Raw genomic sequence first — 14,152 nt, forward strand, 5'->3', positions numbered from 1 at the left:
AGACAGGATACTGTGATCCCCTGGTAGAAATACAGGGAGAAGCTTGCCTGAAATCACAAGTGGAGCTGAAGAGTGCAGATACAAGGACTGGACCCTACAATCCCAAATTCTATTACTACTTGGAGAAGTGTGTGGGCTGGCTGGGAACCTCCAAGGAGGTTGGCACCAATACAGTAGGAGTAAAAGTGAACAAAGTTCATCCTCATCCATCCTGTATCCTAATCAATCACTGCATTAGAGAGCACGGGACAGGTAGGAAGCGAAGCTAATGCCCATGCAGTGGACATAAGAACTCAAGGCAGAGAAACAAAGAATGTAAGACCCAGGGAAAGGAAGAAACCACTTTTGAAAAAATAGAATGACTTTTATTAGACCATGTAACAGATTTTAGAAGACTACCCTTAATGAAATGCTTGGGTTAAAAACCACTAGAGAGATGGGCTAGAGAGATGGCTCAGCAACTAAGAGCACTGAATACTCTTATAGAGGACCCAGGTTTGATTCCCAGCATCCACATGGTGGCTGACAACCATCTGTAACTCTAGTTCGAGGGCCTCCGATGCCTTCTTCTGAAGGCATGGTGGCACACACCTTTAATCCCAGCACTCGGGAGGCAGAGGCAGGCGGATCTCTGTGAGTTCAAGGCCAGCCTGGTCTACATAGTGAGTTCCAGGCCAGCTGGGGTTATTGGGAGACCCTGTCTCAAAAAAAGACAATAATAATAATAATACTTAAAAAAAAAAAAAAAAAAACCACACACACTAGAGAGCTGGCTCAGCGGTTAAGACTATATGCAGTTGCAGAGAATCTGAGTTTGGTTCCAAGTCAGGCACAACTGCCTGTAATTCTAGTTCCAAAGGACGGAAGACCTCCAGCCTCTCAGGGCACACACACTCATGTGTACCACACATACACACACACATATATAAACATAATTGAAAATAAAAATACATCTTTTTTAAAAACTGGTGAAAGTGTAGATACAAATAGGCACCCAAGAAAGTAAAGTCACAAATAGGCAACTTGTAATTTAAGTGGTGAAAAACTGAAATTTTCATTATTTTCTGCAATCTTTGTTGACCTATTAATTTTGCTTAATAGTAATGGCTTTGTTCAGCCCCAGTTACATAAATGACCAATTAACTGTTTAGCCAGAACCACTATCCTAAGCTCTGCAGCTATATAACAGTCTTTGGACCAAATAAGTAAATAATATTCCAGAGAGCAAACCACTGTACAAGGCTAACCCACCAGTCTTCAAGGTCCTACCTATTTCTCTTCAGAGATTAGAACAAATCGGGGTCTTGTACTGATTCCTACAATGTTACTCCAAACAAAAACACAAGATAATCAGTTACTGGCACACAGCAAGAACTGAAGCAAAGAGGCCCATTCCCTAATGGACCCCACTGGCTCAATACCATGCCTAAGTCATAAAAAAAAAAAAAAAAAAAAAAATCACTAAGGGTCCCTAAACTTTCCACAGGCCACACAGCACTTGAAATTTTTACATATTTCCCATGCTGGGCCTGGGAATTTTTACTCCTCCCCTTCTGCCTGCTCTTCCCTATGGTCTCAAGACAATGCCCTCCGCCTTTGAAAATGCATCCATTGTAAACAGCTCTGAATATTAACGCAGCCCCAAGTCCTGTTCACTTTTAAAAGACCCCCCAGGGTTTCAAATTGCAGTTGCTGAGGAGAGGGAAGGTCCCCAGAGAGTAAATGTCACCAAGCTCATTCAAAAGGAGTTGAAAGTTAGGCTTGCTCATGAAACCTAAAGTCCTGCAGCCTATGAGGTATAAGTCAGAGGAATCCCTTTTATGTTTTAAACAAATGAGGAAAAGGAAGGGGGAAAAAACCGGTAGAACCAACATCCCTTAGTGTTTTCAACAACTTTCAACTCAATGAATCCCCCGTCTAGATTTCCCTCTCCTGTGGACTTCGATTTTAAAATAGCCACAGGCTACTTTAAACAGTCACCACACAGCTTTCCTATCTCACACACACCTTCCTTCCGGGCGTTAACAGGTGCACATTTCTGGGCTAGGTGTATTAAGTCACCAAAGCCCCTAGTATGCTCTGAGGCATTTCCATCCACCCTGAGAGAGGATGCCAAAAGACTGCACCACGGAGACAGCTCTGCAGAGTAGGAGAAGCTCTTTCATTGTGAGCTTGGAGTCTGAGGGCAAGAAAGGTCAGCCAGAGGCTGACCCAACTGGTCAGGGAGGTAGACAGCCCAGGGAACCCAGGCTAGGTAATTAACCCAAGGAGGAGGAGGGCTAGAGAGCAGGGAGCTTGGACACATTGACAGGAAAGAGCTCTCATCAAACCACACTGAGGTATCCCCAGCCTTCACAAAATGTCCCCAAGAATTACTACCCCTAATACCAAATGGAATTACTTAAACACACTGCTTTTTAAATAGTGCCTTGAAAATGAGAGGATAATGGGCCAAGGAGGTGGATCAGTTGGTTGATAGGATGCTTGCCTAGCATGTGCAAAACCCTGGATTTGATCCCTGGCATTCATTACATCAGGCATAACTGGCATGCCTGTAATCCCAGCATTCGAGAGGTGGAGGCTAGAGGATTAGCAGTTTGAAGCCAACCTGGGCAACATGAAAACTGGTCTAAAGTAGAAAAAAAAAAAAAAAAAAAATGGGGTTAGAGATATGGCTCAGCAATTAAGAGTGCTTCCTTCTCGTTCAGAGGACCCAGTTCTCAGTTCCCAGCACTCGTCAGCTCACAGCTGCAGGTAAACTCCAGCTCCAGGGGATATGATGCCCTCTTCCAGTCTCCAGAGGCACATGCACTCATGTGCACAAACCCACTCATACATAAAAAAAGACACACAATTTAAGAATTAAATCTTGGGGCTAGAGAGATGGCTCAGCGGTTAAGAGCACTGTCCGCTCTTGCAGAGGACCTGGGTTCGATATTCAGCATCCACATGGCAGCTAATAACCATGTGTAACTCCAATTCCAGGAAAATCCAACGCCTTCTTCTGACCTCCACAGGCATTGCAGGACATGGGTGTACTTACACATATGCAGGCAATATACTCATACACACAAAAAAATTTTTTTTAATATTTTTTAGACATTAAATCTTTAGGGAAAAAAAAAGGAGGACACAAATTTAAAGGCCAACATAGTATGGGCTACACAGTGATTTCCAGGTCAGACTGAGCTACAAAGTAAGACCCTGCTGGAAGAAGGGGGGGGGGGTAGTTCTGACATCCTAAAGACAAGAGAAACACTGTATGCTAATACATATGGGGGGGGTCTTGACACTTTCTAATTTCATAGCATTCAAACTTAGATTTTATAGTAGTAATTATAGCAGGACTTAAATGCCTTTCAAGGTAATCAGTATTATTTCCTCAGATAATCAATAGTGTTTGCCAGAAACTTCCTCTTACTCAAAAAAGGTATTAATAATAAGTACTAGCAGTTATGTTCTCCATCAAAATGTGGAAGGCAAGCCTTCAACCTGCTGAAAAGAAAGGGATTTGGGACTCAAACTAAGCTCCCTAAAGCCCTGAAAGCACTAGACTTTCACACTTTTCTCTGCCACGACCCCATATTTTAAAGATTAGTAGGGCTGGGTAGGTCAGTAGGAAAGCACTCTGTTTAGCATGCCCCAGGCCGTAGGTTTGGATCCCCAACACCAACACCACAAAATAAATTATCTTATTTCAAACAACCTCCAGCTCCCAAACTGAAACAAGTTCAAGGTCTGTTGAGCTTAAATAAGTGATATGAGACAAAAGTAAAAAGAGAAGAAGGGACTTAAGAGCTATAAAGCGAGTTTTAAGTGTGTGCACATTGAAGTTTAGGTTCTAGAAGGATCTGGTCATCTCATTTGCTTAAACAGGATGGAAAGTAATTTCCAGAACCTTAATTCACAACACCCTGAACACCTGGCCTCAAAGCACAGCTGTAAAATCTGAAAGACAAAGGTTCTCTTTGCTTCCCAATTATACAATGACAACCCCAGAGTGTGTTTCCTGACATAATCATAACCACCTCTTAATGTGCTCAAACCAGCAAGGCTAGATTCTGAGCCTCTCAATCTGACATCACAAACACAATATCAGAGACTCAAGCTGATAAACTCCTATTAATCGGGCTCAGGATGCAGACATTTGGTGTTCTTTCGTAAGTGCCCCGCTTTTGAATCCCTGTTACCTTCCCTCCACAATGAACAACAATCTGGAATTGTCCTTCTTCCCAGGGCTTCCTGCTTCCCACTCCCAACAGGCCATCAGTTACCTCTCAGAATGTTAAAGCCAGCAATATTTTGTAACTACACTGTACAAATTTAGACAGGTAAGAGTCTAAGGCAAATTTTATTATTTCCTAAACAGTTTCTGAGCTTCTCAAAAATAATTTCAAAGAAAGCAAACATGTGAGTTCTAAGAAGTTCAACTTCTTGTAAGGTTCTGGGAAGCTGGAATAGGTTTGGCAATGTTTGGTGCTATTTATGAATGTTGTGGTTGGACCATGCCAAGCTCCCCTACGTAATGGGATGGGAGACAGTTACAGCTCCACTACCATAAGTAACAGCAGAATAAGTTATCCTCAGCCCTAGAAAGGAACTTATTTTCCCCTCTAGGGACACCAGCCTGATTTTTCTAGCCACACTACATTTTACTATGAAAAAGTTTTACTTTCTCTATGCTAGGCCTAAAAGCAACTCCAAAATTAGTTGCACTGTTTACAAAGGAGGGAGGGTGTCCCATAAAGCCACAGGTCTAAAACCCTATCTCAAACCCACAGCCTGAAACTGTTTGAACTGGCTGCAGTAAATCTACTTCCCAGGCTTATAAACTAGCTCAAAGCATTTTCTAGACAATGGACTTAGAGGGTATAAACTCAGTGAAAATACAAGGTATTTTATTATAGAGCGATCTTCTCCACTTCTGCCAAAATCATAACCAAGAATATATGGTGTATGAGTATCTTTACGGAAATTTTAGGATAAAACCACTGGTTTAAATTGAGAGCTCCGGGATTCAAGATACAGCTCAGAGAAGCATGCTTGCCTAGAGTGCTCCAGGACTTGGGTTCAACCCCTAGTAAGTATCAGAAAAAAAAAAAAAAAAAAAAAAAAAAATTTTTTTGAGATCTAAGTGTTAGGAGAGAAATCATACTTGATTTCACTTTAAGTAGAAATAAAACAAACTCCTAAGTATTTTTTCAAATGATATTCATTTTATTCATACACTGTGTTACCACATATTAACCAGAAATCACTCTGCTTGAATCTTAAAATTGAATGTTAATGCAATCCTCAGCTGAGTCAAATCTGAAGCCCAAAATACCTAGGTTGGTGAGTACAAGAGACTGCAATTTTAACGGTATTTAGGCTGTATGAAGTGTCACTTGTAGAGAACCGAAAGTCTAAAAATGACTAGCATGTTCTGCTCCAAAAAACGGCACAGCAAAGGGGGTCCTGTAACCACAGGACAGTGCAAATAGGAATAGTCTATCCTCTTCCAATAGTTATGGCCTAAGAACTAAGTGCCTTCTCCACAATGCCACTGGCTTTGCCAGTCACTGTTCCAATAGGTGAACATTTGAGAAGTTATCCTGATTTTGTCCACGTGCATATACACACACACACAGATACATACATACATACACACACACACATATATATATATATATCGACCTTAAATATGAAAAGGAAAACTCACCCCCCCAGGTGGCCCCAACAATTAATATATAAAATCCCAGCAAAGAGCAATAGTGGACCCATCTCCCAGTAACTAGCAGAGCCAGCCCCTGTGTTAAAACTCACCCCAAGACCATGCATTCTCACTAGGTCGGTGAATTTGGAAAAGGAAGCAGATACTGAAGAGAAAATTAAAGCTAAAGAAAGGGTCCAGCCAGCTTCAGAACTCATACCACAGCTTGTCCAACAGATCAATTTAAAGACCCATGCCCCATTCTGAGAAATACAGGAACCTTTTGTGAATCAACTCCCCTCACTACAGCCAACTCAGGCCCTACTTTCTGCAACCAAGCCACAGGTGGAGGCTAAAACCTGTGACGCCGATTTTCTCTTTTTAAACCAGCAAATGTCATACCTAAGATTAGAGCTGTGCTTCTTCTGTGTTCTAGGAAAGACGCTCAACTGCTCAAGTGCTATGCTGACTACTCAACCCTGGCCATTTCTGGAAGGTACTAATAGTTCTGGAGATGTTAATTACTGATTACTGGCCAGGATTCGACTAGTGCGCCTGAGATTTTAGAATCTAACGAAGCTATTCTATTCCACTATGTTTACAGAAATTTAATGTCTTCTGGTTCCTGCCAAATCCCCTGTAAGAGGTATCCACTAGCTCCAGATAGGCCCAATCCTGACAGCACAGAAAAGCACCTCTTGGGGTGAAACAGACTGCTAGCGCCAGCCAAGCCCCCTGGCAGCCTCTGCGGAGGCAGCCCTACTGGCACAACTAACTTGCACCATTTATGGAGGAGAAACTCGAGGGTGGGCCCCACTCCAGTGGATCATCAAGCCCACCCCAGTGTATCATCAAGCCCACGGGGCCCCAGGGAACAGACAGTTAAAGATCTAGAACAGAGTTCTTCAATATGCCAACCAGGCGGGAAAGAGCAAACAGTCACACTCAGAAATCTCCACGAACTCTCCCAAGTGCCCTCACTCCTGGATCCTCCGGGGAAGGGTCCCTTTTGCCCTGGCCAGTGCCAAGTCAGGCCACCATGGGATCAGGAGGCAGCTACACATACTAATAAATAATGCAAGGAGAACGCTGGAGTCGAGTCACCTTCATTCACTATCCACTGGAAGTCCAAGGCGCTCAGACACCGAAGAGTTGGGTTACAGCAGAGGCAAAAAGAAACACACCTACACAGACCCCTGCATGGACTCCCTCATTCTGTCTGCCAGCATCTGCCATGCATACCGATCCGCTCACCTCCCCTCTTTACTCATCATCACCCCAACGCACACGCACACCGCGCCCGCCAGCACTCGCTCACCTATTCACAAACCCGTGGTTCGCCTCCACGCCCCACGATGCACTCAATCACCCACGATCGCTCATGCCCTGACCACAACGACAAACACGCACTGCCACCCCGAGCCCCACGAGGTCCACGCGCTCACCCCAGACGCTCGCGACCCAAGCGCGCTCATCTTCAGCCCCCAGAGGCACAGTCCTCACGCGCGGTCTCCCCTCCGCCACCCACCTCACTCCCATTCCACAGGGCCCCACCGCGCACCCCTTCCGGGATGAGCACCCCCAAAAGCCGGGTCCCAATGACAGCGCCCGGGGACGCGGCCAGGGCGACACTTACAGGCTCCGCGTCCAAGCGGGCAGGTCCCGGGGCAACGTCGCCAGCCCGCGCCCGCCGCAGTCCAGCGAGTCCCCGGAGCAAGTGCAGGCAGCGGCGCAGGGCGCCCGTGGGCCGGCCTCGGCGGTGGCGGCCTGAAGCCGCAGCAACAGCAGCAGCAACAGCCAGAGCAGGAGACGAGGCGAGCGGCGCGGGTCCCGGAGCGCTCCCGGGACCGGCCGCGCCATCTTGTCTGGAGCGCGCCGCGAAGTCGGTGCGCGGGCGCTAGCGAGGTCCCGGGCGGCTGCAGGCGGGCTGCGCGCGGCGCTAGCCTCCGGGCCGGGGCATAAACGCCCGGCCCCAGTGGTCCTCGGCGGCCTCGGCGCTCAGCCGGTCCACAGTACCCGGGTCGCTCCGCGGCGCCCGGCGGGAGCCGCCAACTCCGCGCCCATCCGGGCCGGGCCGCCCGAGCGCGGCGCAGCTCGCGGTTCCCCGCAGCGAGTTCCGGGCCGCGGCTGCTCCGTCCTTCCCGCCGCGCTCCGTCGCCTTCCCTGCCCGGACGCACACCGAGAGCAGCAGTCGACGAGGGACCGGAGCGCTCAGCCTCGCAGCCTGCTCCCGGCGCCCGTGGGCATCCTCCTGTGGGCCGCGGGCCTCGAGCAGTAGACCCTCGTGCGCCTCGCAGTCCCCGCGCCCCGAGCGGAGCGCACGCGCGGGCAGCGTCCGGCTCCTCACCGTGTCTCCGCGCAGCCAGAGCCCAGCCGACCTCTCAGCCGAACAATCCTCCGCGAGCCTCCCCAGGCCCCGCCCCCAGCTGCTCCCTTTCACACACCCTCATGGCCCGGACCCCGGGCCGCCTGTGGTCCCACGTTGGATGCTTTGCAACAGCGTTGGCCACGCCCTCGCCCCTGATGATTGGCTTCTGGGATCCACAGCGGTCAGCCTCAAAGGCCATTGGAGCGCTAGCTTAGTCCCTCCCCCCGCAGCCTGGCCGCACACCAGGTCCCCACTCTCTTTTCCCACCCAAGGTGTGAAGGGGGGCACTGGGCGGGGAAAAGAAAGGGAACGCCTCCGCCTCTTAAAGGGGACGCACCGGTCGGCGATAGTGCGCCAGAGCTGTAGAGTGGAGGCCCTGGGATCGGCCCACTGAGCCTAGGGGAGGAGAGAAAGTTGGGTGTTTTGGAGCTGTTTGGTGGTAGGGTTAGTTCCTGCCTCCCCAGACTACAGACAACACCGCGGGTTTACGGGAAGCACGCACCCATTTTTTTCAAGTGCCTTCCAGGAGAAGAAAAGATTTTAAACTTCACAAGTTTCTAAATTATTTTCTCATCGCACAGCCTGCAGTTCATTTCTGCTCAGAGCTGGTTCTTCACATCTTAAATCCTGCAATGTGTCCTTGATTACCAAAATGAATGTGTACTGCAGAAACCTAATCTCAAAGAAACACACCCCCTCTAGTTAGTTGAAGGGTACTTCTGGAAAAAAAAGGGAAAAAAAAGAAAGAACGTCCGACAAAGGTACTAACAAAGGGGTTGCTGTATTGTGAGTTGTGTTTTTGTTTTTGAAAATCAGAACTCTTCAAAGACAGTTTTCAAGAAACCATCTATAGAGTACTCTTAAAGAGACAGTAAAAGGAGAAATAAAGTTTGCCTCTTAGAGGTCAGAATGAATTAATAGTAGCCAAGTGAAGAAATAGTGCACGGACTGATGGTCGAGAACACACATACACACACATACACACAAGCACCATGAAAAAAGAGGAAGATTAGCACTGTAATGTATAGCTACACCTCTGGGTATTTTGACTTACTGGTGTCTCATATCCCTTCCCAAATTCCTAACTTAACTACACACATTGTCAGGAAAACTAAGCAGCTCCAGTCTGTTGAAAAACATTTGTCCCCGCACATTAAATCTGACTTGTGTTTTATGGAAATGAAGTAAAAGAGATGTTCCTCAAGAAGAGAAAAGGAAACAGTTAAAGGGTTTTACTCCATATTTGACACATTCTAGGGATTTGCTTTGAGACTAAATGTGACTTTCCCTCAGCTATAAAGTCATCTTTTTAAGTGAAATTGGGCCTGAGCTTGGTAGTCAGGTGAGGCAGGGTCTCCCTGTGTTGCCCAGACTTCCCCGAAACTTGTGATCTTCCTGTTTTCAGCCCCCCAAATACTGGAATTACAGGTGTGTGGCACCACACCCAGCTTTGTTTGCCTCTCTCTTTATCCCTACCTGGATCTCATTCTCGCCCCTCCCTTTCTTCCCATTCATTATGTTGTCAGATAAAGGGTGTCTCCTTTCTCTCTCATTGTTTTCCAGGTATCTGAAGTTGTGCAGAAGCAGTGTTCAAATGTGTGTAAAACATGATTTCTAAGAAACATTATGAAAATGCTGGGCCTGACCCATCCCATGGACTGCTCTAAAGGTTGTGGGAACTTGTGTGCTTCATTTGCTATCCACATAAACATATACTTTCCATCTGGACAAGGAGAAACAGATCTCTTTGTCTTTGTGCCTTTGGGAGGGGAGAATAAGAGGGGGAGGAGGAGGAGGAGGAGGAAGGGGGTTAGAATATAAAAGATCTCCAAATTAAGAAGTCATCTATCTTGATGTTTAAGTTTTTCAAGACCAAGAACACAGAAAGAGTACATTTTTTTAAAAATATTTAATTTTTGCTGGGTGTGGTGGTGCACGCCTGTAGTCCCAGCACTTGGGAGGCAGAGGCAGGCAGATCTCTGTGAGTTCAAGGCCAGCCTGGTCTACAAAGTGAGTTCCAGGCCAGCTGGGGCTACAGGGAGACCCTGTCTCAAAAAGACCAAAATAAATAAATAAAAATTTAATTTTTAATTTTGTGTATGTGTGCAGGAGTTGTGGAATGTGCGTGTGTATGCGGGTACCCAAGGAAGCCAGTGGCACTGATCCTGCTGGAACTGGAGTTATAGACAGTTGTGAGCCACCAGACATGGGTGCTGGGAACCAAAGTTGGGTACACTACCATCTCTCCAACCTTCATTTTTTTTTCCCCCTTTAAGACAGGATCTTACTATGTAGCCCAAACTAGCATCAAACTTGCAGCAATCCTTCTGCCTCAGCCTCCCAAGTGCTGGGACAAGAAGGAATTTAAGCCAATGAAATGTATCAGTGGATTAATACACTTGCCACAGAGCCTGATGACCTGGATTTGATCCCTAGGACCCACATAGTGGAAGGAGAGAACTGACTCCTACAGGTTGTCCTCTGGCCTCCACATGCCTGCCCACACACACATACATATACACACACAGTACATAAATAAATCTAATTAAAAATTTTTATAACAAAAGAGTAATTTAATTCAGAATACTTAAGGCACTTCCTTAAACAAAATTGTCACACACACACAAAAATCAAACCACATAATAAAGGAAACTGATTAAACTTCTTGAAACTCTGACCTAAGATTATCTTTCAGGTTGGTCCCATGATGACTATTTACAAAGTGTTTTTCAAATGCTTGGGGGTGTACCCGTGAGATGCACTTTGGGAATCCCAGAGTTCTGGAGGATAGGATTTGGGAATCCGAAAGGTAATTTGCCCACAAATGGAAAGCATCCCCTGTGGTCTGGTTACCACACAGCCCGAGAAGAGGATTCCAAACTGAGAGAGTCTTGGGGGGACGGGGGCGCCTGAGCCTTGGCAGTTCCTCTCGTCTACAGTACAGCATGAAGTCATGTCTGCTCCTCCCACCAAGTATGGAAGTCTGCCCACATACTAGCAACCTGCGTGTGATTGCAACCAGAGTGTGGGCTTGGAGGATGAAGATACCCAGTTTAGGAGAGAATACTTTCTTCTAAGAGGATAATACCAAGGGTAACTTCCAAAGGAAATCTCTGTTCCTGTTAGAAGACAAACACAGGTTCTTTCAGTATAGAGTAGCCGTTTATTTGGAGCCTCTAAAGCCTCATTTTAATCCATTGCTTTCAGGGTGTTTGTTTTGCTTTGTTTTGTTTTCTTTGCTTTTGGTTTTGTGAGACAGAGTCTCAGGTAGCCCAGTCCATGCTGGGCTGGATCTTGCTATGTAACAGAGGATGACCTTGAACTCCTAATCCTCCTGCCTCTACTTCCTGAGTGCTGGGATTACAGGCATGTGCCGCCACCCCTAGTTTTATTTGGTGCTAGAGGTGGAACCCAGGGTTTTGAGCATGCTAGGCAAGCACTCTACCAACTAGGCTAAACCCTCAGCCCTCTTTTTGTGTTTTTAAATGCTTATTCCCTGAGCCAGTCACACAGGCTTTTTAGATTTTCCAGTTTCTTTTAACTTAGCAGAGACCAAACCCTCCTGAGACTCACTACAGCTTCCTTGCATCCAGAAGCCTCAGCAATATGCCACGCTAAACCCATTGCTAGAGAACCCCAAATACCAAGAACTACAGAGAGAAGCACATGACAATACAACAGGAAAGGGCCAGCAAGACTGCTCAGCAGGTTAAAAGAAAAAAAAAAAAGCACCTGCTGCACAAGCCTAACAACCTGAGTTCGAATCCCAGAAGCCACGTAAAAGTGGAAGGAAAGAGCTGACTCCACAAAGTTGTCCTCTGCTTCACCCAAGTGTCGTAGCACTAGCATACCCCTACACACACACACACACACACACACACACACACACACACACACACACAGTAAAAATAACATAAAAACCAGGAAAGCAGGGACTCATTAACAGTCCAAGTTGCAGGGGTCTGAATTATGGGAGAATGTTGAGATTGGTAAGTGCCTTCTTACTGTTAGAAGAGAACTTACATTATGCTTGTACACTAAAAGAGCATGGAGGCTTGGGGAGTGTAGCTCACTGGTAGAACCCTTGCCTTGTACACAAGGTACCAGTTTTGCACTTTAAAAAAAAGTGCCCGGGCAGCATTCAGAAGACCTAGCCAGCCTTGTTACTAGGAACCTTTGTCCAGTCATTTCTTTCTTTAAGCCTTAGTTTTCTCAAATGGCAAAGAAGGATAATTCCTTCTGAGTTCCAAGAGTGTTAAGAAATTATCGATTTTGCTTTTAAATATTTTATTACTTTTATTTTTTGTGTTTGAGTGTAATGAGTGTACGTATGTAAGTGCACCTGTATTATGCAGTGTATGAGTCCGTAATGCCCACCAAGGTCAGAAGAAGGCAAGATCCCCTGGAATGGGAGTTACAGATGGTTGTTAGTTGCCATGTATGTGCTGGGAACCAAATCGGGGTCCTCTGCAGCAGCAGCTATTGCTCTTAACTGCTGAGCCATCTCTGCAACTCCAAGAAATCATCTATTTTGAACTGGGGATATGGCTTAGTGGGTAAGAGCATTTGCTGTGCAAGCATGAGGACCTGAGTTCAAATCCCCAGCATCCATATAAAAAGCAGTGCATGACTGTGTGTGCCTGCAGCCCCAGAACTGGGGCTAGGGGGTGGAGACAGGCAATTTCTGAGGCTTGCTGCCTGCTGAACTATCTCCAAGTTCAGTGTAGGCCCCTATCTCAAGGGAATGAGGTGGAGACTGATAGAATATGTCACCTAACATCCTCCTTTGGCCTCCCTTTGCATGTTCATGGGAGCATGCACCTAAACACACATACATATACACCACACACACACATATACACACCTTTGTAATAAAAGCTACAGGGGTGTTATGAGTTGTTTAGGGCCACATATAGCTAAGACTTATTTTGTAGGTGTTACTGAATTTTAACTCTAAAACAATGAGAGTTCATTTTGTACCGAAGATGGAAAATTGTGGTAGGTTCCTTCGGCCCCAAGGTTCTTTCCCAGGAATGCCACAAAGGGTTAATAATTACTTGTAAAACCCCTAAAGACCTGCAGGGTGATGACAGCCTGCTCTGAGCCTGTCTTGTATTTTTCTTCCAAGGAAAATACAACAGTGTACTCATTAACACCTTCCTTCCAGTGATCTTGTCCAGGAGATGGATGGGGAAGAAGGTAAGAGAGGAAACTGATGACTCTGAGGATTGGATATAAGAGAGAATTTTGATGTCTCCCTACACCCAGTTCCAGTATTTTCCTCTGGGGGAGGTGGGAAGAAGTGTTTTCTTGTGAAGTCTCTACAGGCAGGCTGGGGAGTGCCCTCAGAATGCCAAGCTGCAGCTGCTGTGGTTCCACAGCAGCTAGAATGCCAGTGGCTCAGCTGTGACCCTTCACCGGTCCCTGCCTTCCTCTAAGAAAAACATCAACCAGGGACCAACAAATGTAGGGTCCACTCCCTGACACAAACCACAGCCTGAACATTTGTCCTCTGCCTTGTGAATTTGCAATTTTAACAAGTTTAAAAAAAGGATTTTTTTTTTAAAGCTACCAAACGTATGACCCTTTCAAAATCCTGAGATTCAGTAGAAGAGGCAACCCCTTAGCTCCAATGACAACCAAGAGGGATGGGCCAATGACATCATCTCCAGAGGCGGTGCCTCTCCCCCCCCCAGTCTGTGGCCTTTTCAGATGTCACATGGAGATGCGCATGCAAGATAGGGGGTGGAGTGAAACAGTTTATGCCTCACTGCCAGCTACTCGCCAGCAACACTTGGATGTATACTGAGAATGCACATCCATCATAGAATGGAATGAACCATCCTCATGAAGTCATACACCTTGTGGTTTTCAAAGTCATGTCACATCACAACAACAGCTGCCATATACTGAGCACTTGTTACGTGTCTGTGACTCTGCTGAGTGCTTTATATACTTTTTCCACTGGGGTAGGAGTCAAGGAAAATGGTCAAGGCCACACAGGCTAACAAGCCAGCTCTGTGGATGCCAGATTCCTTACAGAAGTCCTGCCTCATGAAGTTTGAGTTGGGAGTTCAGGTTTGAGACAAGAG

The 14,152-nt window shown here is 46.4% G+C and overlaps 1 protein-coding gene across 1 annotated transcript in view; it reads right to left on the bottom strand.

Moving 5' to 3' along the window:
* Positions 1-8,136, bottom strand: part of Lrig1 (leucine rich repeats and immunoglobulin like domains 1) — a 125,767-nt gene extending 117,631 nt beyond the window's left edge. The window contains exon 1 of the mRNA XM_008827126.2: positions 7,329-8,136. Coding sequence (XP_008825348.1) covers positions 7,329-7,552 — 224 coding nt within the window. The 5' untranslated portion in view covers positions 7,553-8,136. The remainder of the gene's footprint in view (positions 1-7,328) is intronic.
* Positions 8,137-14,152: the final 6,016 nt, after the last annotated feature.

This window comes from Nannospalax galili, unplaced genomic scaffold, assembly GCF_000622305.1.
Source record: "Nannospalax galili isolate Female #2095 unplaced genomic scaffold, S.galili_v1.0 scaffold1051, whole genome shotgun sequence".
NCBI lineage: Eukaryota > Metazoa > Chordata > Mammalia > Rodentia > Spalacidae > Nannospalax > Nannospalax galili.